At 40.7% G+C, this 25,338-nt stretch overlaps 1 protein-coding gene across 37 annotated transcripts in view; it reads left to right on the top strand.

Moving 5' to 3' along the window:
* The window catches only part of neb (nebulin), a 327,374-nt gene that overhangs the window by 14,505 nt on the left and 287,531 nt on the right, over positions 1-25,338 (top strand). For 35 of the 37 annotated variants that reach the window (XM_073026670.1, XM_073026679.1, XM_073026689.1 and 32 more), the window contains exons 3-15: positions 4,183-4,212; positions 4,498-4,539; positions 4,643-4,684; positions 5,834-5,863; positions 6,721-6,849; positions 9,150-9,257; positions 12,162-12,266; positions 12,371-12,475; positions 14,511-14,615; positions 15,590-15,694; positions 17,045-17,146; positions 19,588-19,695; positions 23,205-23,321. In XM_073026670.1, the coding sequence (XP_072882771.1) occupies positions 4,183-4,212; positions 4,498-4,539; positions 4,643-4,684; positions 5,834-5,863; positions 6,721-6,849; positions 9,150-9,257; positions 12,162-12,266; positions 12,371-12,475; positions 14,511-14,615; positions 15,590-15,694; positions 17,045-17,146; positions 19,588-19,695; positions 23,205-23,321 (1,128 nt within the window). The remainder of the gene's footprint in view (positions 1-4,182; positions 4,213-4,497; positions 4,540-4,642; positions 4,685-5,833; positions 5,864-6,720; positions 6,850-9,149; positions 9,258-12,161; positions 12,267-12,370; positions 12,476-14,510; positions 14,616-15,589; positions 15,695-17,044; positions 17,147-19,587; positions 19,696-23,204; positions 23,322-25,338) is intronic. The other 2 variants (XM_073026423.1, XM_073026432.1) reach the window with 2 other exon arrangements.

The raw sequence follows: 25,338 nt of genomic DNA, 5'->3' as shown, positions 1-25,338 counted from the left end.
TAATAATTTCATGCCACTAGCTTTGGATAGAAGTAAGAATCATTAATTGCCAAACATTTCAGAGTCTGTTTGTTCACATTAGCTAAACAAATCCAGGCGGCAGTTCCAATCTGGCTGCGAGCTGAGAAATTAATTGTTGATTCAATATCATCTTTTAATTAACATACAGCAGATAGACTTTGTCCAGTTGAGGGACTAATACAATTGGAGTTGCACAGTCACTCTGAATCATGTTTATTAAACCATTTATTAAACCTTTTTCCAGCTTGTGCTTCAATGGATATGGTACGGGTTAGGCTTACACTTGATTTATTTTGTATCTAGCCTGCTAATGGTATAGAGTCATAGAATGATAGAACACTACAGCACAGAAAACAGGCCCTTCAGCCCATCTAGTTTATGCTGGACTATTAATCTGCCTAGTCCCTGCACCTAGACCATTGCTCTTCACACCCCTCCCAAACAGGTACCTGTCCAATTGCTCTTCAATGTTGAAATTGAACCCGCATTCACCACTTGCGCTGGCAGCTTGATCCACACTCTCACCGTCCTCTGAGTGAAGAAGTTCCTTCTCATGTTCCTCTTAAAAATTTCACCTTTCACCCTTAACCCATGCCCTCTAGTTATAGTCTCATTAATCTTAGTAGCTGAGCAATTTCAATATAACATCCCAACTCCTTTATAATAAAGGGCATTGTGCCAAAAGTTTTCTTAATGACCCAGTCTACCTGTGACACCACTTTCAAGGAATTATTGATCTGTATTACCAGATCCCTCTGTCCAGATCCTGCTGCAAGCGTTGATAGACTTCCTCGATGTCCACTATACCCCCAATCTCGGTGTCATCTGCAAATTTGCTGATCCAGTTAACCACGTTATTAACCAGATTGTTGATACAGATGACAAACAACAATGGCTCCAGCCCCAGTCCCTGTAGCACAGGCCTCCAGACAGAGAAGCAACCAGCTGCTACCACTGTCTGGCTTTTCCCATGAAGCGAATGTCTAATCCGATTTTCTACCCCATCTTGAATGCCAAGCGACTGAACTTTCCTGCCCAACCTCCCAAGTGTGCTCCCAAGCTTGAGTTCAAGTAGACATTTTGACCTCTTCTTATACTGTCCCCCAACAAAGCATGTCAATGCAGAACATACAAGCTTACTGTTTAATGCTTAGCTGCTTCACTGGCCACAACTTCTGAGTCATTAAACTAACTTTACACATTTTTTTTTACCATATCCTTCATGCAGCTCAACTTGCTGAAAGTTATTTTAAGACCATAAGATATAGGAGCAGAATTAGGCGATTTGGCCCATTGAATCTTCCCTGCCATTTCATCATGGCTGATCCATTTCTCTCTCAGCCCCAATCTCCTGCCTTCTTCCTCTAGCCCTTCATGCCCAGACTAATCAAGAATCTATCAGCCTCTGCCTTAAATACACCCGATTACATGGATTTCACAGCCATCTGTGACAATGAATTCCATAGATTCACCACTCTCTGGCTAAAGAAATTCTTCCACATCTACATTCTAAATGAATGTCCCTCTATTCTGAGGCTGTGCCCGCTGGTCTTGGACTCTCTCAGCATAAGCAATATCCTCTTCACATCTACTCTTTTGAGGCCTTTCAACAATTGATAGGTTTCAATGAGATCCCCCCCCCCCCCCCCCAACCCTGCTCCCATCCGAGATTGCGGGTGTAGTGGACATAGAGGAAGTCTATCAAAGCTTGCAGCAGGATCTGGACAGAGGGATCTGGTAATACAGATCAATAATTCCTTGAAAGTGGTGTTACAGGTAAGGGAGAGGAGGGAAGTTCAAGGGAGATATTAGAGGAAGGTTTTTCACTCGGAGAGTGGTTGGTGTGTGGAATGCACTGCCTGAGTCAGTGGTGGAGGCAGATACACTAGTGAAGTTTAAGAGACTACTAGACAGGTATATGGAGGAATTTAAGGTGGGGGGTTATATGGGAGGCAGGGTTTGAGGGTCGGCACAACATTGTGGGTTGAAGGGCCTGTAATGTGCTGTACTATTCTATGTTCTATGTTCTATCCTTCTGAATTCCAGTGAATACAGGCCCAGAGCCATCAAATGCTCCTCATACAATAAGCCTTTCAATACCAGAATTGTTTTTGTGATCTTCCTCTGAACCCTCTCCAATGTCAATATATCCTTTCTCAGATATGGGGCCCAAAACTCAGAATAATCCTGGCAGGCATACTCTGGAAATAGCTTTTGTGGCTTTACTGCATTTATTTGGCGTTTCTCTGCTAGTGTTGTGATTGTTTTGACCCAAAGGACACACTCAGGAGCCTCTCAAACCATGCAACTTCCTTCCACTTTCTCTTGCAGAGATTGACTTCCTGTTGTCTAGCGCAGCAGCTGTTATGCTCATTCATGACGTTCCTCTTTCAGTGCTCACCATTGCTCTCATCTCAAGGTCTTGGTTGACACTGAGTCAAATTATTTTCTTCTTGTTTCAAGTGAGATCTGATCTTTATATCCACATTGCTACTTGTATATGTGGACTACTTGAGGGCTGTGGCAGCAATATTATGAAACTGGGAGAAGTAATGAGAGCTGATAGAATATGTGCACCTTGTTAATTCAACCTTTTATGCAAACACAGTTAAATCATGCATTGAGAATGAGGCCCACATTTTTATGAGTCATTTATTGCAGGTTAAAAGATGCATGATCCAGAATCTAGAATTTAATTGAACTACATTCCAATTCTGAAGCAATAATTTTCTGAAAGCTGACCTAATAAATGCATTACATGGGTTTGAAAGCATCATGAACTGCATTATCACGAAATAGTAGGAATAAGTCTTGGAAATTCTATAATACAGCAAACTCCAAAGCTCTTGTTCCAATCGGGTTAATGTTACTCACCTGGAAACTTTGTAGGACATCTTGCTGTTCCGGCGGACTCCTCTTCTGTGTCACCTGTATTATGGGATGGGGGGTGGGGGGGGGGGGATGCTGCATTCAGTAAGTGTCAGCATGGTGAAGATATGATCCATGGATGCTTAAAAAAATTGCTCAATGCTTTATGATGCTCAGTCTGTTTGGAATTGAAAATGCTTGCATTGGAATATGTCTGTTGAGCAATATTGCTATTTACAAGGGTAATGTTTAACACAAAATGTCATTAGGATCTAAGATTATGATTGCAGGAACAAGGTTGAGTTATTTTCCAGTTTTGACAGGAAACTAATTGTTTTCACAAATTCATCTCAATTGAAGTGGAGCATTTACCCACAACTACGCCTCAATGCTGAAGAAAATTTATTTCTAGAAAAACATTGTCTGCAAAGCTGGAAGAATTGCAAATAATTTCAATGCAATTGAAATTAACATTTCAAATGAGAATAAGTAAAAAAATGAATATTGAACATATTAGAACTATACAGCTGACCAAACAGGGCTAGTGGACAAGTAAATAGATTGGATATAACCTTATTCTATTATAATTTGGATATATGGCATTTTCACATTAAGCTAAAGGTAAAGTTTTCCTGTGGTTTAGTGGTAATATACACATAGGTGGAATAAGGAGTTACTTTCAGTTGGTAGTATAGCAAAAGGACTAGCCAATATAATTTGAATAGATTTAAAGAAATGGACAGGAGTTCTGAAATAGACATATTAAACTGTTTCTCATACTGTACAATATATTCACAATTCAGTTTTAACTACAGATCACTTCTATGATATTCTTAGAAGAATGTTAGCAAACATGCTGCATTTGCAGCAAGTCAGGAAAAGTCCACAGAAAATGCTGGAAACAATTTGCAGAACAATCAGCACCTGCAGACAGTAGAATGGCCTTAATGGTTTTATGTAGATCACCTTCCAGCAGAATCCATATAAAAGGTGATTCATTCTGTTCCATCAACCTAAAACATCAACTCCATCTCTCTCTCTCTCTCTACTGGTCCTCTGACTACTTTAGCTTTTTCTATTTCTTTTTAATGTTAGCAATGTTTCCTGCTTGCTGATGAATACAGTTATTTGCAATAGTGATCGCAGAGGTCCATTAATGCTTTGTAGCAGGCTTGATATTGCATGGCAGCTTCCAAATCTGACTCTCAGCAAAATTACCGCATGTAAACTTTGCTGCAGAAAATGTGACACCTTTTATTTAGTTACTTAATTAACATTCTCCTTTCTCATAAGGGTCCTGAATCACAGATAATCACTCGACAGGTGAGAACAGTAATAAATCTGAATTATTTGCAAATATTTGTAAGTGTTAGCCTTAAATTATAGAATTGTTTCATATTTTATTGCACAAATCGTAACAACTTTTTAACCATTCAAAGAAATATTGTTTCTTATGAGATTTCAGAGCTACAAATATGTGTATTGAAAGTGCGAATGATAATTGGTAAATAAAAGTATGCACTATTTATACATCGTACGTTGTTAATTGAGGTGGAACGTGGCTCTTTGCATTGACTATTGAATGGCAATCTTTTGCTTTTCCACTAGTCCTATGGACCTCAAACAGTTGTTCGAGAGGTGAGAACAGAGGTGAGAATAATGAGTGAATATTTGTTAATCTAAGGACAGAATAAATCTTGTGTGCCTCAATGATTTGCCTAGCTACTAACTTAGGCTTTTTCTTTCCTACTAGTATTCGGAACCACGGACAATCATTCGAGAGGAACAAATAGAGGTGAGAATAATCAGAGAATATTTAAGGATCAAGGATCAGCTTTATCTGCCATATACATTTACATGTCTATCCTGTGGGGGGGGGGGGTGTTGAAAGTCTCTTCTGTTGTGATTGGTTAGTTTAGAATCTGCAGCTGTTTTTCCCTCTGCCGATCTGCTTAGTGTCCAGTTTCAAATATCCTGGGTATATAAAATAGCACATGGAAGGGGCTTGCTCTCTTCCTTTGTTTAAGGCAAGCAGACTGGGAAGGTCTGTTCCGCATGCACTGTTAACTAAGTATGATTGTCGAATGCATGTATGTTTATTGAGAATTCTGATTTGCACTGTCTGTGACTAGGGGAACATGAATGTTTGGTTGAATTTTTACTGTTTGTAAATAAATGATTAATATACCTATTTGAAGTCAGTACATTTCCCATCTCACTTGCCAGACCTGCGATCCTGTTTCAACATTGCAATGTATTAGGAGATTGCTGTGATGTGTTGGCACTTAAGCCCATTACCCCTAATGCGACATGGGCTGCCAACAGCAGCTCCCCAGAGTCCTCTGCCCTGGGCCAGAGGTTGATTGGACCCGTGCCTTCCATTTTCACTACGCGACATCATACGCCTTTCAAAGCGAAGATAGTTCCTCTCCTGGAGATGAGGTCTTTGGAGCTTCTGTTGGTGTTTCTGTGGCAACGGGTTTTTTACAAGATGGTGTTGCTAGCCTCATGCCCAACCCTCTTCCTTTCGCAACTGGGCTTGGGACCGTCCATAGCGGTCTTTGTGTTGAACAACATTCAACAATTATACAGGATAATGCATTCTTTAAAAATAAAGTTAGAAATACAGGTATGGAATAAAATGTGTGTGAATATCAGTATCTATTTAGAATGTAAACAGCAATATGAAAAATGGTTGAAGTTATTGCAGTGATGGGGCTAATAGATAGAGGCAAGGGGTTGTGGCTGCATAACTGGAATGGTTAATCAGATTAATTGACTGGGGGAGGGAACTGTTAAGATGGCATGAAGTATTTATTTTATTGGCCCTATAAAAGGGAGCTTTTGCTAATACAGATGAGCAAAGACCAGAATGAATCTTGTGAGCTGCTGCAAGTGTGATCTTGTATCCAGTCACTGAATTATTGCTTTTCTTTTCTACAAGTATACGGAACCACAGACGGTCACTCGTGAGGTAAGAACGTTGGCATCATGGGTGATTGGGAATGTTCTGTGGTGAATTTGTGTATAGGGTGCCCAAAGGATAGAATGTGATCATTTGGCTAGGCTCATGGAATATATATATATGAGCACACACAAGGCCCAAGGTATTACATGTAATGGGCGTTTCCCCACAACCTCCCACCATTATGGAGGGAACCTTGAGGAGCCAAATTCAGAGATCATAGAGAGAATTGTTAGTGGGGGTTGGGTGGATGGGGATCAGAGTGTAGGTGTTAACCTTGGAAAATATTGGAAGGATGGGATGTGGACAGTTGATAGAAACATGGGCAATGGGATACAGAGTGCTTGGAGAGTATTTGCAGGATAGATACCTCAAGAAAGAGAACCACAATTTGCAGCTAATGGTACCCTAGGACACTGAGCAAGACTCCAACCTGGAGGATGATGTACTCCTCGACTCCAGCAGTGGGCCAGGTACCTTCAGGTCCTTTAACCAATGCTAAAACAAGACTTAAGCATTTGATATGGGTGTAGATGTCCAGCAGCGACCATACTCTGCAGGGTCACCTGCATGGAAGGGCGGATAAAAATTTCAGTCCACAGTTTTCTGCTCTAATTGGAACAAGCGTATCAAGCAGAGAAGTCTGAGCATCCCTGGATCATAGGAATTGAATCAATTCTATGTGCTGTACTAGTTGTGTCCCTTTATTCAACTCCTAAATTAGCATTTTCCTTTCCAACCGGATTTCAGAGCCACAGAAAGTCATTCACAAGGTGAGGACAATGTCACATCAAGTAACTGCAGGATGTTTGACTGGTTAATCCCTTCATGGGGAAGAACGATTTCTGTTTTATTCACTCTCTAAGGTTCGCCATGGACAATCTGATTCCGGGCTGCCGGTCAGGCAAATGAAAAAGAGAAAGAAGGTTGACACCTCAAAGTTCATGACCCCTTACCTGGAACACAGTTCCAAGATGCAGAACCTATTTAGCTCGGTATGAAATCTGTATTAATTTGATGGCAATGTATCTTTTTCCTCAATGTTCTATCCTTCTGGAGCAGGGTTCCCAACCTGGGGTCCACGGACCCCTCAGTTAGGGGTCTATAGCATAAAAAGGTTGGGAACCCCTGTTCTGTAATCTTGTTGACGAGTTGTATTTCCTTGTCAGATGAACTATGCCAATGACTGAAGAGGGCATCATATTGAAATTCTGGGGATGTTTTAATTTAAAATATTTAAATAGATTAGATTATTTAAATCATTTTTCAGTGATTGTGAAGATCCAGCACCTCTTGCGAACATTTGAAATATTTTACAGGTTTGAGGGATGGCTAAGCCTGGCGATGTGATTAAAATAGCTGTGAAATATTTCTCTGAGCTAGACCTGCTCAAGCCCTGCCACTAATACCAGCTATGTTCAGAATTCACCAACGATGTAGAAACCAGCTTCAGTGAAGAAGTTGCCACACTTGCATACCTTATGTGTCGGTGTGGACCACGCAACTGGGGAGCAGTGAATACGGGTGTGAATGCTGATCATTAGCAGCCCAGTGATTAGATTAAGCCTGCACCCATTTTCTGGGTGCTTGAATCTGGCATTAAGCTGGTTCCAAGTTCTAGCTGGGGGATGTCTCTTCTTCCAGTTCACACAGCCAATCATCTGACTCACTTCCTTTCAGTTCTGCTGCTCTTCATCATTTTTATTTAAAAATACAGCACAGTGACAGTCCTTTCTGGCCCAATGAGCCCAGTTACATGCATGTGACGAACTAACCATCTAATCTGTACGTCTTTGGAAACTGGAGCACCTGGAGGAAACCCACTGGTCCTACAAACTCCTTACAGGCAGTGGCAGGAATTGAACCTGGGTTGTCGGTGCTGTTACGCTAATGTAATCCCTGCTCTCTGCTTGTAATCTAGTTAAATTGATGGTCTTTACATAATTTGCAGTTCATTACGGCATTCTTCACTGCCATCCCAGCAAATTTCATGTCATAAAAGACAGTGATAATAAACCTGATTCTGGTTCTGATATGCTTCCCCAAGATCACAATAATGTTGAAGATCTCTTTCCTCAACCCTTAGAAGTGAATGCAATTTCAACCCCATTCTTAATTTTTTTTTATTTTTGCAGCTAATTCTTTGTGGTTTTATCATGCATTGGCCACCCAAATTCCCTTCAAGCTGAATTTTGGAGTTTTTCACTTCCTCATTTGGTAATTTATGCAACTTCCTTGACTTGTCCTTCCCTTCTCTGCTCAGTTCTGTCAGCATATCTTCTTCCTTCGTCCTGGGCCTCATATCAACAGCAGGAAATGTGATCTTTGTAAACTAACGGCGGGAACTCTCCGATCTCATGAAAACTTGCTCCTTGAGTACGGGACACACAATCCCAGATTATCATGGATAGGTAGCATTTACTGTTTGGAGATTGCTGTTTTGAGATGAGCAATCTTACCAAGGCAGTCATTGTCAAGAGAAATGGAAATGTAAAAGCCTAACTGAGATGCTTACACAGTGACTACAGTGGCACCTTGCAGGTTATTTCATAGTACGTACCAAACTTGAGGAAGAGCACCATGTTGAATTATCTATCGGTACACATTTATATTGGGCTCTAGTGAATGTTGTTTTCACTTTTTCTGAGTTTTAAAACTATCCACTTAATGACCAGTGGTTAGGCCAGTCAGTAACTAGTACAGAGAATTTTGCTTTCCATAATAATCTAAGACCATAAGATATCGAAGTGGAATTAAGCCATTTCAATGGACTGTGTTTGCCTATTTTACATTGAAACTTGCAGTTGTGATCCTAGGACTCAAGACATATTAAACTAAGCTCCTACTAATGTTGACAGAAGTTTTGGAGATGTGCATATGTTGTAAATGGGCATCAGCTGTCTCTCTAGAATTCTTCTGCTGGTCACTGGTTATGTGAGAAACATTTCTTCCCACATTTTTCCACTTTCAACATGTCTTCCATAGGCTGATGTGGCATCATGACAAGGCCATTAAATGTACAGCATATGTTAGTGGCTGAGCCAGAAGGTCAGTAAGAAAGTGCCAAGTTTTGGCATGCTGGTCCAGTGCTGAAGGCAGCTCAGCTGCACTGTAGTCATACAAATATTGTTAGTGGGGCAGTAATGTCCATGGTGATTATTTGCCTCTGGGAAAATTAATTGACTGACACACATGGGTAAATTACTCCAGTGTATGTTTACAGTGATTGGCATAAAGGATGCATAAAGGGTGTCTTTCATGGTTCAGGCTTGAAGAAATGTGATCTCTCTTTTAGAACAAATACAAGGAACAATTTGAACGTGAGAAAGGGAAACCTTATGCCATCACCCCCGACACACCAGAATTGAGGAGAATTCGCAAAGTGCAGCAACAGCTCAGCGAGGTAAGAAGCTGGTTAATGGTCTTGCTTGGTGGCATCATCCACTTTAGATCTCAAAATCTAATATCAATTCATTTAGTAGAAAAATAACAGGCGTTAACAATCTGTGTGAATTAAATGCCTTCCGTTTTCTTCTACCACTCCACCATCCGGCATACTTACTGCCTGTTGTGCCATTGGCATTTATGGCAGCAGTGGAGTCCTCCATCACTAGTGGTGTTCAGCACTTCCTTCATCATGTCAGTAGCCTCCTCTCAGTTTTCACAACTGTTGGTCATGCAGGTCCCGGGTGGAGACTCAGAAATACCATCACACTCAGATGTAGAAGGATCCTTCATTGCTGTTTCCATAATAATTAATTTTCACCAGTCAGAGTTGTCAGCCCAGAGCTGAACCCCCAAATCTGGAGGACCAGTGGACCACTCCTAGTCTGTCCTCTACTCTTTGGTGACCCTACCAACAGCCAAAGCATAAAGCCCCAACTCCAGCTAGCATAGCTCTCTAGGTCATTAAGGCTTGCAACCTTCAAATCATGACAAGGCTGTGATCCTCTTGGAGGTGTTACTGACATGATCAGCATGTTTCGTTACCCGGAATTGCCCTTGGAGAGAATCTGTGGATGATGATATTTCCAGGTCCAGAGAATTATTGTTAATGGGGACAAATTGATTAAGCAGGAGTTGGTTATCTTGCAACAAAGGATAATGATGGAAAATCTGCTGTAGATCTATAAAATACGGTTCGAAGCGGAATAACCTATATTTATTCTCAAATGAATCCATGACTTGAGAGCATAACTTTGGTTAATTGGTAGAAAGATTAAATGGGAAATGAAAAATACTTTTTCTCAATGAAGACTGGGGGACGAGAGCTCATGGGCTATAATGGTGGCAAAAGCTGAAACCCTGATGTAAAATATACCTAGATATTCGCTTGGGCTGGCCAGTGGTGTAGTGACATCAACACTGGACTGCGAGGCTGATGGTCCTGAGTTCAAATCCGGCTGGGTCCCAACCTGGGAGGCAGCAGTATCTGCATAGAAGAAAGGTCTGGCAAATCAACTAATGAATCTTGCCACAAAAACCATGGCACTCAACAGATAATTACTTAATGAACTGCAGACTACATAGTTGTCAGCTCAAGAGCTGAGAAGTGGAAAAACAACTGAAGTCCATTCATGAACACAGTGGGCTGAATGGTCTTCATTTGTACTGTGACATCCTATGATTCCACAATTCTATGAACCACTTTTGACTAACTAGTGTAGTTATATCCAGTTTATACAGCTTAGAGAGATAAAAGTTTGGTCTTCCATTGATGTAGCTACCAGAGATACCCAGCCTAAGCCCTCAGTTTGTTTAAACTGGCCTATTTTATTCTGCAGAGAACATAGAACAGTATAGCAGAGGAAAAGAGCCTTCAGCCACAATATCTGTGCCAACCATGATGCCAACTTAAACTGTACACCTGGATGTGGAGAGGATGTTTTCTATGGTGGGGGAATCTAGGCCCCAGTCTCAGAGTAATGGGACGTTCCATTTAAAACTGAGTGGAGGGGAAATTTCTTTAGGCAGAAGGTGGTGAATCTGTGGAATATTGTGGAGGCCAAGTCATTGTGTATTTTTAAAGTGGAGGTTGATAGATTCTTGATTAGTAAAGGCACCAAAAATTATGGGGAGAAGGCAGAGGAATGGGATTGAGAGGGATAATAAATCAGCCAAGACGGAATGGTGAAGCAGATTCGATTGGCCAAGTGGCCTAAGTCTGCTCCTTTGTCTTCTGGTACTTACTGGAGTTTAGAAGATCGAGAAGTGACTTAATTGGAATAAATAAGACCTTAAAAGAATTTGACAGATTAGCTGAGGAAATCATGTTGGAATAAAGGCTCTTTGTTTAAAAATCTTTGTCTGGTCTGGCCTAACCATCTTTTCAGATCAATCAACGTGATTGGTTTTTGACCACGTTGTCAATTCAAAGACAAGTAGAGAAAGACAGCAGATGCAAGGATTGCCAGTGACAATAAATGGCCTGTGAATTCATTAAATTAGAGATAATGGGATGTTTCTTTAAAGATGCAACAGAACAATACTGAGAAGCAAACAAAAATGAATAGCCCTTGGATCAGACTATTGGATCTTTCGTCACGGTGACAATGAGTAGGGGATTCTGCTGTAGTAGGTAGAGTAAGGATAGATTTTCAGAATACCTTCAACATGGACGTGTAACCAAGCTGAGAAGGATTGGATGAACCTTAGTTATGCTGGCAGTGGCTCTCCCTCTTACTGTTATGGGAGGAATGTGTACGTGTGTATCTATAACCTTACTTTTAATATTCTTGAATGATTAGTTGAGGGAGGTTCCACTTTATGCCAGAGTAAAATTGGGAGGAATCCCTCACTGAATATAAAACAGAAAACAGAGAACTGTGGTTAAGGGTTACTACACAGGCTAGCTATAAACGTAGAATACTGGAGCCACTGATAATCACATTCAAAGCAATGATTCAGCTTGGGGTTTTGTAGCTAAAACTAAATAAAAGAGTATTATTATTATTATAAGAAAAGTATGTAGAAAGACTTAAATAACATTGAGTGGACTTGGAATGTCTTCTCCAGACCTAGAGGACATAGATCAAAGATAAATCAAACGGAATTTTTATTTGATATTCTTATACTCCAAGCCTAGTATGTGTACAGCTTTAAAGTTGAGTCATATATCAATGTAGGTAATTGAAAAGGACTAGAAGGATGTATTGATGGGAATTAATGAAATAGGTGCTGGAAAACTTGTGTGGAGTTTAAACATATTGTTGGAGAATTTGTTTAAATGGCTGTATCCTCATAGTGAGCTCAATGTAATACTCGAAAAGATTACATCTTTTGTTACTATTTTGTTTTCATTGAAAAGGTTAAGTATCGTTCAGATGGTGACAAAGCCAAGACCATGTGCCATGTTGATGGAAAAGCCCGTGATATAGAACATGCTAAAAATGTTTCTCAGATGGTTAGCAAGGTAATTTGACTTGCGTTTAATTATTATACATATTTTTGTGTAACATAATTTCATTGCACATCCATCTCAGATCTGTGACACGACAATTCATCTGCTTGTTCTAGGTACTCTACAAACAAAAATGGGAAGAATCAAAGGACTTGTTCCAATTGCCACCTGATGCACCTGAGCTTGTGCGAGCTGTGAAATTTGCTGAAAATTTCAGCCCGGTAATGGAATCTATTAAATTGAGCTGTAGTAATTGAGTGAAGTTTGCACTTGTGATCTTTTGCTATTAATTGTCAGGTTTTAGAACTTCGGCATTATTGTGTACTGTGTTGTATGACATGGGTGATGATGGTCTTCCATCTGTCTTTCATACCTCCTTCATGCTTTTGTCCTCAGTCCTTTCTCTATCCATGCCCATTATTGTAGCAACACACCTCTGCCCTGCCACCAAGCAGTCAATGTATTAGTTACCATTATGAGAGATAAAAATGTTAATGAGGGATTCTATGAGATTCTGTTGGGAATCTGGCTAGGATGCTAAAGAGGTTTGAACTGTGCAAGTCTCTGAGATGGGCTTGTGGAAGTACAGATGCTTCATAAATCTGTAAGGCCGTAAAAGGTCTGGGGTTATAATGATAGTGGTTATAGGTCTTCTGTTTCTTCTTACGCCATTGTTCACTCAAAAATGACTTACCTGACTTCACCTGATGTCCAAGGGTTCAGGCAAAGTTTAGGATCTGGATATCCATCTTTGTGGAGACTAATTGGGGTAGCTGATATACCTTTACTTTGATTGAAATCCTGGAACCCTCCAGACTTTGCAGTTCGGACAGGATATATATTCACACATCACACCAAGATTTGCTCAATTAGTGGCTACTCCATAAGTCTGCTAACATTGGTGGGAGGGATGAAGAGGTGAAGAGGCACTTGGTGGAAGAACAAGCTGGACCAGGACAACTTACCATCGATGCTACAGTCATGCCACTCGGGGATTTGGGCTACATTATTTTTTCGTCATTCTGACTACATGTGCTTCGCTAATGCTATGTGCATTGTGCTTTGCGCTGCTGGGAATGTGTTTTGCACCATGGCACCAGAGAGATGCTGTTTCGTTTGACCGTATTCATGTATGGCTGAATGATAATTACACTTGATATTATAGTGACATCGAGCCAAAACATTTCTTGTTATTTTGTAGACATTATTTTTGAAAATTGTAGATGCAGTAACTGAAATTAGAGCAGAAAAATAAATGCCTTTGGATATATATGCAATAACTTATAGGTTAAAGATTCTAGATTCTTAATTTTTTCTTGCAGGGATGCAGCTTGTTTGCCATGTTGTTTGTCATAGCTGCCATTAGGCCTCATCCCACACTGTAATTTTTTATTCAGAAAACCTAGCTTTACCTGTTGCTCTCAAAATTCAAAGTAAATTTTATTATCAAAATACATATATGTCCTCATAAACAACCTTAGGATTCATTTTCCTGTGGGTATACTCAGCAAATCTTTAGAATAGTAATTAGAACAGGATCAGTTGAAGATCAACCAGAGTGCAGAAGACAAACTGTACAAATGCAAATAGAGATAAATAGTAATAAGTAATGAGAACATGAGATAATGAGATAAAGAATCCTTAAAGTGAGGCCATTAGTTGTAGGAACATTTCAATGATGGAGCAAGTGAGTGTAGTCATCCCCTTTTATTCAGGATCCCGATGGTTGAGGGGTAGTAATTGTTCTTAAACCCGGTTTTGTGGGTCCTGAGCTCTTGTGTTCCAATCAGATCACACAGATCAATAAGATTTCTGCTGGAGACCAATGCTCACCAATCAGAAATTGAAGATGTTCCCAGATAACCTTCTTCCAACGTCTGTCAGGGGTCATTCTTGCGATGATGCTAGGAGAACGATGCTAGGAATGAGATAGAGTAATCTCCTTTGTAGGCTGGAATGTGTTTTATTTTAACTGCTTCCTAATAATATAATCAAGTCGTGTGAAGAAAAAAATGGCATGAATTCTATGCTCTTCTCAGTTCAGTGGGTTGTGCCATAGTTCAACCTGTTGCAAAATAGTTTATAAAGATTTCAGAGTAAAATGAGGGTACTTTTCTCAGTTCTAGAACTTTGAATATTTTGTGTAAGACAAATATTTTTAACACCAGCAAATATATCACAACTAGTTCTGCCATTTTCCGTGAAACTTCAAACATATAACTGATGTGATTTTAATTGTTTGATTTTCTCTGGAAGAAATTGTACAAAGAAGCCTGGGAGGAGGAAAAGCCTTTCTACTTCCCTTACACTGACAGTCCAGAGCTGAGACGAGTTGCTAACGCTCAGAAAACACTGAGTGATGTAAGTAATTGGGTAAAGGTATCTGGTATTTTAGGAGCAGGCGGTTTCTGTTGTACTGATCGCAAATATTGAAATGTGCTTCATTTACTAATACAGTCATGAGCAAAGAAAGACCAATGAAAAATAATCACTTCCTAGGGTCATATAGCATATGTAATCTGCAAAGGTTTGCCTTAATGTTAGAACGTTACCTGGGTTTCAGCACCTAAGTTACAGAGAAAGGTTGAACAAGTTAGGTCTTTATTCTTTGGAGCGTAGAATGTTGAGGGGCAACTTGATAGAGGTATTTAAAATTATGAGGGCGATAGATAGAGTTGACATGGATAGGCTTTTTCCATTGAGAGTACGGGAGATTCAAACAAGAGGACATGAGTTGAGAGTTAAGGGGCAAAAGGGGTAACACGAGGGGGAACTTCTTTACTCAGAGAGTAGTAGCTGTGTGGAATGAGCTTCCAATAGAAGTGGTAGAGGAAGGTTTGATTTTGTCATTAAAAAAAAAATTGGATAGGTTTATGGACAAGAAGGGAACGGAGGGTTATGGGCTGAGTGCAAGTCGGTGGGACTAGGTGAGAATAAGTGTTTGACACAGACTAGAAGGGCCGAGATGGCCTGTTTCCGTGCTGTAATTGTTATATGGTTATATGAATATAACCATATTCAGAATATTCAACCACCCGGCCATTTGTTAAGGAATTGTGTGAACAGATTTCTGGTCCACAGGGTTGAGATTTGACACGCAGCACAGCAGTACTGCACCTAGTAGTGCCCTGCAAAGTGCAGCTTTCTGAAAGCGCTCTTTTCTCTCTTATCTGAAGCCGCAGAAATATGTACCCAGCTGTGCCTAAAAAAGAGATATTTGCACACTGCTGCATCAGGAACCTGGTATGAATGCTTCTGTGCCAGGCACCTTGTGCTAACTACTGCCCTCAATTTATCATTATCTTTTACTAATTGAATGCTCTTTTCCTACCTAGATCCAATACAAGAAAGGACACAGCGATCGAATGTCAAAGTACACTTCACTGGCAGAGCCACCAGATGTGGAACTGGCCAAAAAAGTTTTCAAACAACGCAGTGATGTGAGTAGCAGCAACAGCATCCACCACTTTCATTCTTACTTCCTCTTGAAGGCGGGGAAATGCTTGAAGTCACTTCACCAGAGGCACAGCCCATCAGAACAGCAGATATTGTGCAGAAAGGGTATCAGGATAGGGTGGGACTGAATTATATTAAAGGGGTAGGGTTTTCAGAAGAGTTTTGAGGGTGAAGGGGAGTGGAGGGTGGAATTTTAGGGAGGAACTTAAGTAGACGTCAATGTTGTGGATGAAAGTTATACAGCACATAATATTGCAAGAGTTGTAGAAATGTAGTTCTCTAGTACTGGTGATAGGCATTGGGGCCAAGTCATCATCATTATGTGCCAAGTCGTATGACGTGGATGATCATGGTCTATTGACCATGATTGTTCTTGGCAAATTTTTCTGCAGAAGTGGTTTGACATTGCCTTCTTTTGGGCAGTGTCTTTACAAGACGGGTGACCCCAGTCATTATGGATTATCTTCAGAGACTGTCTGCCTGGAGTCAGTGGTCACTTAACTAAGACTTCAGAGGTTCAAAGGTTAATTTTATTATCAATATATGCATGTACATTCCAACTCTGATATTTGTCTTAAGAGTTGTAATAAACACCAGCTGCTCATCCACCACCTGCTCCGGGGCGGTAGGGGGGTGCTACACCTTGCCCAAGGGTGACCTGCAGGCTAGTGGACTGAAGAAATGCCTTACAACCTCTTTGGTAAAGACATATGTCCACCCTGCCACTCTATTGCCAAGTACAATATAACATAGGATCTCTTTGAAAATGCCGTCAGGGAAGTTACACTGATAGCCACTTCAGTGTCTTTTACGTTAATTATATTGTGAGCATTTAATAATAAGAAGAGTGCAAATTGATCACTCTGTGCATTTAATTAACGCTCAACTTGTCTCTAGTAACACACATTCAGCAGGTCAAGCACCATCACTGGAGACCATGGAGCCCCAATGAAGGATCTCAGCCCGAAATGTTGGGTCTTTATTCCTCTCTATAGACAATACCTGACCTGCTGAGTATTTACATTTTGTGTGTGTTACTCTGGATTTCCAGCATCTGCAGAATCTCTTGTGCTCTGAAATTCTAGCTTCTGTTAGGGATGTTACAATGCTAATACTGAAAATCTGAAACTAAAGCACAAAAGGCTGTAGATACTCAACAGGTCTGGCCACATCTCTCATCCAATGAACAACAGCGCTGATTTTGATTCACGTTAAATCTGACTTTTACAACTGAATTTATAGTTATTGAAAAATGCTTTCATGGTACCTTGCAGCAAAATTACCTGATGCTTTCAAAATATATCAAATTAATAAAATATTCCATTTTCTTACAGCTTAAATATCATGAAGACTACAATAAAAATAAAGACAAATGGAGCCAGACACCTTGCTATGATGTTGCGATTGCACGCATGAATTCCAACAATTTGAGTACAGTAAGTGTCCTTGTCAAAACTGCCCAGAAATTTAAAATCATAAATGTCAAATTCAACCATGCAGCTGGCTTTGGATGACACAAAGTTAGTAATGCTACAAAAAATCTTAGCTAAACAGCTCAAACATCTCGTTCATGAACTGCTGACCCTTGCTGGAAACTGAAGACTTACAGTTTGCAATTAAAGATGGGATTGGTTTAACTACAGATTAGGTCTTGACCTTGTCGGACAACAAAGAGATGGTAATAAGTTGAAAAGCAATTTTATGTCCACATTCAGTTTCATGATTTTTCTTTAAGTGCAAATTTCAATGAACATCTGTTGACGTTTATTTCATGGAATTACCCAGGCCATATTTGCAGGTGTACTGAGGTGGGCAATGTGGGTGGGGGGCGGGGAGGTGATTATGAGGGATAGGTTCAGTAGGTGCACCACAAGATAATAATCAAACCAGCTGGATGTGAAAGTGAGCTCAAAATAGTGTGTTGGAATGAAAGGAGAATCAGAACTGGTCTAGTTTTGACCATTGATCATCTGATCTCACACTGATCTCACATGACCAGTTCCTGTCTAGATGTTTGTAGAGGGACAGTACTATCTGTGTATATCTAACACCCTGTTGCACTTCTGGACATTCATGGGGCCAAGAGGAAAGACCTATAGAGCAGGAGTACGTAGCCAGTGTTCAGAGCATTTTACGAACATGATGAGCCATGCAGTGTCCTCCTTCGAAGTTTCACTGGGAAATGAGGAACTGATGAATACTTTACCAGGTCTCACTCAGATGACAGGTGGTTGCCAAGGTCAAATTCAAAGTAAATTTATTATCAGATTACACGTATGTGACCTTGAGATTAATTTCCTTGCAGGCAGAATCAGAATCAGGTTTAATATCGCTGACATATATCATGAAATTTGTTGTTTTGCGACAGCAGTACATTGCAATATATAATGATAAAAACTATAAAATGAAAAAGAATATTGGTAGCTCGGGTGGGCTGCTCATTTGTAGGGTTGTTCACCAAGCCTGGAGGTTAGGTCGCAAACATTTTGTTACAAGTCGAGGTGACATCATCAGTGCACAATTAAGTATGGTTTCTGCTGAATGCTCTCATTTATATTAGTCTGGCTTGTTGTTCTGATTGGTTGGCTGGTGTGCTGGCCACTAGTCTCCGCTGTGTTCTAGCCTACCAGATAGCTGAGTGGTCCCCGCTGGCCCATATCCCTGAGTATCGCTCGTTGTAAACATTGGTTCCTCAGGTGTCCATGGCTCACCCCTCGGTCCCTATCCTGCAGATGCATAGGTTCATAAGTTGTGTCCAGTTCAATATGCTTGTTAATAGAGCCTTCCACTGAGAACCAAGCTTCTAAGAATTTTCCTCATTTATAGTTCTGTGCCTCTGCCAGGAGTTTTGTAGTTTCCCAGAGGAACTTGTGCTCTTCTGGGTCTTCATGAACTGAGAATCTGGTTCACCTGGGATACTACAAAAATCCTGGCGGAAAGCAACTCACTCCACATAGTCCACATAATTAAATAAGTTTTGAACTGACAATTCTTTCTGGGTATCCCCCTCTGAAACCAGTAGTGTCGCAGTTATTGTGCCAATGGCTCAGGTTTAATTCCTGCTGCTTTCTGTAGGGAGTTTGTACGTTCTCCCTGTGACCACATTCCAAAGATGTACAGGCTAGGGTTAGTAACTTGTGGGCATGCTACCTTGGCACCAGAAGCATGCCAATGCTTGTGGGCTGCCTCCAGCATGTCCTTAGACTGTGCTGGTTGTTGACACAAACAAAATATTTCACTGTATGTTTTGATGCTTCAATGTACGCGTGACAGATAAAGCTCATCTTTAAGTGTATCTTTAGTCTGAATCATTTCCAAAGGTGTTATCTTTTGTAACTTCAAAACATTAAACTAATTTAAAGGAAGCCACAGGAGTCCAAAATGTAGGTCTAACTTTGTGTTTACTTTAAGCGAGAGTGAAGCGAGCACGTATCACATGACAGCGTGATAATGTATGCAATTCACATATTTATACATATAACCTGTAATGAAATATTTAAATGAACAAGAATGCTTAATCATAACATATGTGCAAGATTACACAAATATTACTGAAACATAAAATACATAACAAGGGGTCTCTACATCCCTCCATCAGAGGGAAACTTAAATGCTCTCCTCAGAGAAAAATTGAATCTTGCTAAAGTCTTGTGCAAGATTAGATTGAAATGCTTGAATTTATATCTAAAACACCTCTTGCTTTGGATGTGGTTTGATTTGGACAGATCAGCCATGACCTTATCGAATGGCAGGGCAGGCTCGATGGCCTGGATGGCCTACTCCTGCTCCTATTTCTTATGTTCTTATGAGCACTCGGAAGATGATGAACTAACTAAGCAATGGATTTGTTTCTGTTTTATTCTTCCTGTTCATCCAGAAACTGTATAATGCTGGCTATGAGGAAATGAAAGACCAAATTTACTTCATGCAGACTGAAACTCCGCAATATGAGGCCGATAAGCGTGCTGGAAATGCTGCTAGCGCGGTAAGTGATTCAGACTAACTTCCATTTCATCCTTTCTATTTTAAACTATCACCTCTATTAAAACAAAGAGAAGAAATAGCACAATCAAATAATACCAATAGCATTGCATTTATAGGTAACCAAAATCTTGATTCTTCAGAACTTACCTGTAGTGGCAATTGAATAGATATAGTTAATTTTCCAGTTTTAAAATAGAATTCCAGGAAATACGTATAGTTAGGCATCAAAAAGATCTTGCATCTATGATTTACTGCTCCACTGCAAAGTCTCTTTGAGGTATGTGAAGAAGTTTAAATCTTCTCTTCCATGGGAGTTCAGTGAGACCCTCTCTCACTGCTCCCCCTCTTCGATCGCTGCTACCCTCTGACTTTTCAGCTTCCCACCAGACTTCACCTGTCACCTTCTAGCTTGTCCTCCTTCCTCTCCCCCCACCTTTTCATTCTGCTGTCTTCCCTCTTCCTTTCCAGTCCTGAAGAAGCTTCTTGGCCTGAAGCACCGACTGTCTACTCATTTCCATCTATGCTGCCTGATCTGCTGAGTTCCTCTTGCATTTTGATTGTTTCTGTTGGAGTTCCAGTATCTGCAGATCCTCTTGTGTTTATGAAAAAAAAAATTGTCCCAAGCAAGATTAAGTTTTATCTGTTAAATAGAATCCATATCATGGTCTATCCAAGACCATCATTGTTCTTTGCAGATTTTTCTATGGAAGTGGTTTTCCATTGCCGCCTTCTGGGCAGTGTCTTTACAAGATGGGTGACCCCAGCCATTATCAACACTCTTCAGAGATTGTCTGCCTGGCGTCAGTGATCATATAACCAGGACTTGTAACATGTACCGTTTGCTCATACCAGTTGTTCTCATGGCTTCACGTGACCCTGATCGAGGGGCTAAGCAGGTGCTACACCTTGCCCAAGGGTGACCCGCAGGCTGGCGGAGGGAAGAAGTGGCTTACACCTCCTTTGGTAGAGATGGTTCTCCACCCCACCACAGCACCAGAGCACTGAAATAGGACATTCAGCCCAACTAGTGTGTGCCGAACAGTTTTCTCTGCCTAGTTCCCATGGATCCGCTCTCCGTAGCCACTCAGTCCGTGTACTTATCCAAACTGACTGCACCTACAGTTATTTATTGTGTTTGTATGTAAAGTTCTGGCAGCAGGAAGCTTCAGGCAGGTGTGAATGTCAGTAAAGTGGCAAATGATGTTGCACACTAGGCTACATGCCATCTCTGAAATTAATTCCAGGCTGCATCACAATGAAATCATCACCTGGGCAAAAGGACTAAAATCTTATTACATAGGCCTGTGTGTGTGACACGGCATGTAACGAACAAATGAATGTGCACAGAATCAGGTCACTTCCCCCAACCTGTCCATCTATATTCCACTTGTGCCCCTCCTGTCTTTTCTCATCTCAGTTTAACAGCTTGCCGTTCTATCCCACTCCCTTTCATATACTTGTTCTGCTTTCTCTTAAATCCATCCTTACTCTTCATTTCAATGGCTCACTGGGGGTGAACACTACATTGTTGCCACTTGATAGGTGAGAAAATTTGTTTTGAATTCCCTTTTGGGTTTATAGAAAACAGAATACGGAACATAGAAAGCAGTACAGGCCATTCAGCCCACAATGTTGTGTAGAACCAGCTAAAAAGCAAATCAAAAAACTCGAAAATTAATCTCTCCTACCTACACAATGTCCCTATTCCTCCATCTCCCTCATATTCGTGTGTCTGTCTTAACGTCTCTTAAAAGCCTCTAATGTGTTTGTCTCTACCACCGTACCAGGCAGTTCATTCCAGGCATCCACCACCCTCTGAGTAAAAGACTTATCCCTCACATCCCTTTTTAACCAACCCCCTCTCACCTTCAATGCAAGCCCCTAGTATTTCTACCCTGGGTAAAAGATACTGTCTGTCTACTCTATCTATGCTTCTCATAATCTTATAAACCCCTATTAGATTTCCCTCAGCCTCTGCCGCTCCAAAGAAAAGAACCCAAGTTTTTCCAGCCTCTCATGACAGCACTTGTTTTCTAAACCAGGCAGCATCCTAATAAACCTCTTCTGCACCCTCTCCGAAGCCTCAACACCCTTCCTATAGTGGGGTGACCAGAACTGAATTTCTTGGAATGTAAATAATATTATCTTTCTTTATGCTCTTCCCCTCAACATCTTGCATAATTTAAAAAAACTTCTATTAGGCCACCCCTCAGCCTTTCACAAGAGTGTAGCAAATCAGTAACAGAAGCAAAGAGGTGTCCTCCAGCCTGAAGTTAATTTCAGAGATGGGCAAGTAGCGTCGAATGTAATAGATGGTGTCACCTCTCCTGCTCCGATGGTCATGGTCTGTATTTAATCCCAATAGTACTTTGTGGCAGTAGCTCCATATCTCTTGATTCCCTACCACTCAAAGATCTATCAGTCTCTGTCTGGGTGATTGAATTTCCTCAGCTCTTTGGGGTAGAGATTTCCATAGATCCATAAATTCCACTCTGTTCACTCATTGCTGTGACTCTGGAGTTCCCCACCCTCTGAAATGTCTTATCTCAGTTCCAAATAGCTCAGTTCTTATATTGGGATGATGACTCCTGGTGTTCCCTGACCCGTGACAGGGGAGACATTGCCCCTACATTGACTTTGAGAATCCCCACAAATATTTAGTTTCAGTAAGGTAAGTTATTTTCTAAATTTTAGGGACTATAGGCCCAGTGTGCTTAATGTCTCTTCCTGAGGCAATCCTCTTCCCAGGGATCAATCAGTTTAACTTTGTTACACTCCAGCTAGTGCAAGGTAAATTCTTTAGGGAGGGACACCAGACCTGTATTTAATATTCCAGGCACAGTCCTAGATTATCACAGTAGGTCATATTTTCCCTTGTACTCAAATCCCCTTGCAATAAAGTTCAACATACTATTTGGCTTATTTTTTAAGTACTTCCTGAACCTGCACAGTCTGCTGGAGCTGACCATCGATGGCCAGGAAGCTGGTTCTGCAACGCTTCACGGAGAGCGAAGGGAATGACAAGGCGCAGAAGATGTCATGGTCATCTACCGCAATGAAGGAGGACCCCAGTTTGTGTTGCCTGTTTGTACCACTGGATCTGGACTTCCAAGGTTGAGAGAGTGGAACTGATCCAGTGCAAAGGCTTTTCCACTTTAAAAGCTCCTGTACACGGGTTTCCTGTCATTGTTGGACATGATGGACAACCACCGATATACTGAACCTGCACGTTAATTTTCAACAAGTTGTGCAAAGAACATCTCGGGACCCCAAGAAAACTACTTTCATTAACTTACTCAACTCTTTTCTACCTGGAATGATTTCTTTTCGTATCATTTTCCATCTGCCATGTCCTCAGCCATTCGCTTAGCCAGTCAATATCCCTGAATCTCTCTCATTGCTCAGACACCCCGCACTACCTGCTTTTTATTATCAGCAAACGTCATTACATAAAAGAGACTCCGTCTGCTTATCCTTTTTGATTGTGTGGTTTTTTTTGCATTTCCTCAGGTTAAATATAAAAAGAACTATGAGAAGACCAAAAGTCAAACAGATTACAACACACTACCTGCTACTGAAAATCCACTCTTACAGCAGTACAAGCTTGCTGGGAAATCAGCAAGTGATGTGAGTAACAATGTTGTTTTACGTATCATCTTATATGTAATGAATGTACATGGTTAATTGGGTGGAATAAAATGAGTTAAAATCAAGAATAAATGAATGGGTAGAAATCCAGGGCTAGGATGTACCTGGGTAAGAGGATGACTTCAAAAATCACTCCTTGGAGGAATCCAACGATAACAGTATGGCAATAAAATTTCTAGAATAAAAGAACAAGGATGTACTGCTGAGGCTTTATAAGGTAGTCAGACTGCACTTGGAGTATTGGGCATCTTTTCTAAGAAAAGACATGCCTATATTGGAGAGGGTCCAGAGGATGTTCATGTGAATGGCTCCAGGAATAGAAGGGTTAATGTATGTTGTTGTATAAGTAAGAGGGGTAGGCGTATTAAGCTGTAGCTTAAGCCTACACCCTTTTGGTCTGTTTTAAAGAGTATCTATGTGTTTTGTTGTAATTTTGTCCTATGAAATCATCATTGTAAATGATGCTTTTTGTTATGTTTGTACTGACCGAAATAAATTAATTTCATTCATTCATTCATTCATTTATGAAGACTGGTTGATGGCTCCAGGCCTGTACTTGATGGTGTTTAGAAGAATGGGGGGAGGGTGGGAGTCTCATTGGAACCTATCGAATATAGAAAGGTCTGGATAGAGGGAAGATATTTCCTATAATGGGTGAGTTGGACCAAAGGGCACAGCCTCAGAATGGAGGGATATCCATTTAGAACAGAGAGGAGAAAGAATTCCTTTAGCCAGAGGGTAGTGAATCTGTGGCATTCATTGCCAAAAGTGGCTGTGGAGGCCGTCATTGAATATATTTAAAGTGGAGGTTGATAGGTTCATGATTAGTCAGAGCATCAAAGTTTACGGTGAGAAGGCAGGAAGATGGGGTTGAGAGGAATAATAAATCAGCCATGAATTAATGGCAGAGCTGACTTGATGGGACAAATGTCCTAGTTCTGCTCCTCTGTCGTATGATCTTAGATGATCTTAGTATGATGTCGTATTACCCCATCGAGTCTGCTTTGCCATTCCATCATGGCTGATTTATTATCCCTCTCAACCCCATTCTCCTGCCTTCTCGTCTTAACCTTTGATACCCTGACTAGTCAAGATTCTATCACCCTCCACTTTAAGTAATATTCAATGACTAGGCCTCCATATTGCTGGAGATGCAAAAGCAAAATATTATTTATGTCAGAAGTGCAAAATAATGTGGTGTTTCAAGTGGGATCTATAGAGAAAGAAAATGATAGTTTTAGTTCTGTCTGGAAATGTAGAGGAAGTTGGGGGATTAAGTAACGCCACTGAATGTAAATATCAAAAATCAATTTACTTCTCTGTTTAGGAGATGTCATTGTATGACTTGCATATTGCATTGGGAGTTGGTGACTCACCAGCACAACTCTGAAGGAAACATTGTTCCTAAGAGAATTTTCTTGGAGCCCTTCTACCCTTCCCCTTTTGGCTTCCCTTGTTAAAGTGATCTTTTCTTCCTCCTGCCGAAGGGTTTCAGCTGGAAACATCGACTCTACTCTTTTCCTAGATGCTGCCTGGCCTGCTGAGTTCCTCCAGCATTTTGTGTGTGTTGCTTGGATTTCCAGCACCTGCAGATTTTCTCTTGTTTCCTTCCTCCTGCTTCTTTCAGTATTGAGGGGATCCAGAAATAAAATGGCTGCTACAAAACTAAGCTGAAAAAAGTAATTGAGTTTCTGGCAACTTCAAAGTGCAGTCTCATTATAGTACAAGAAACTCAGTTGCAAGAAGGTTCCTAATAAATCTGTAAATAATTGATAATCTCTTTAATTATCTCAGTTGCAAGGCTACTGTTCAGACCTGATTACTTGTGTGAGGCTCACGTTGTGTATTAAGTTAATACACCTATCCCTATACGGCATCAAAAGAACACTGCACTAATTTAACATGAGTATTATGTGTGCTTCATCATCTTGTCTGACTTGCACTGAACTGCACAGATCTGTCAGGAAATGTAGAGGAGGTTTAACCCAAATGCAGA

Source organism: Hemitrygon akajei, chromosome 2 (assembly GCF_048418815.1).
Source record: "Hemitrygon akajei chromosome 2, sHemAka1.3, whole genome shotgun sequence".
NCBI classification, from domain to species: domain Eukaryota; kingdom Metazoa; phylum Chordata; class Chondrichthyes; order Myliobatiformes; family Dasyatidae; genus Hemitrygon; species Hemitrygon akajei.
This window is presented reverse-complemented; position numbering and strand designations above follow the sequence as displayed.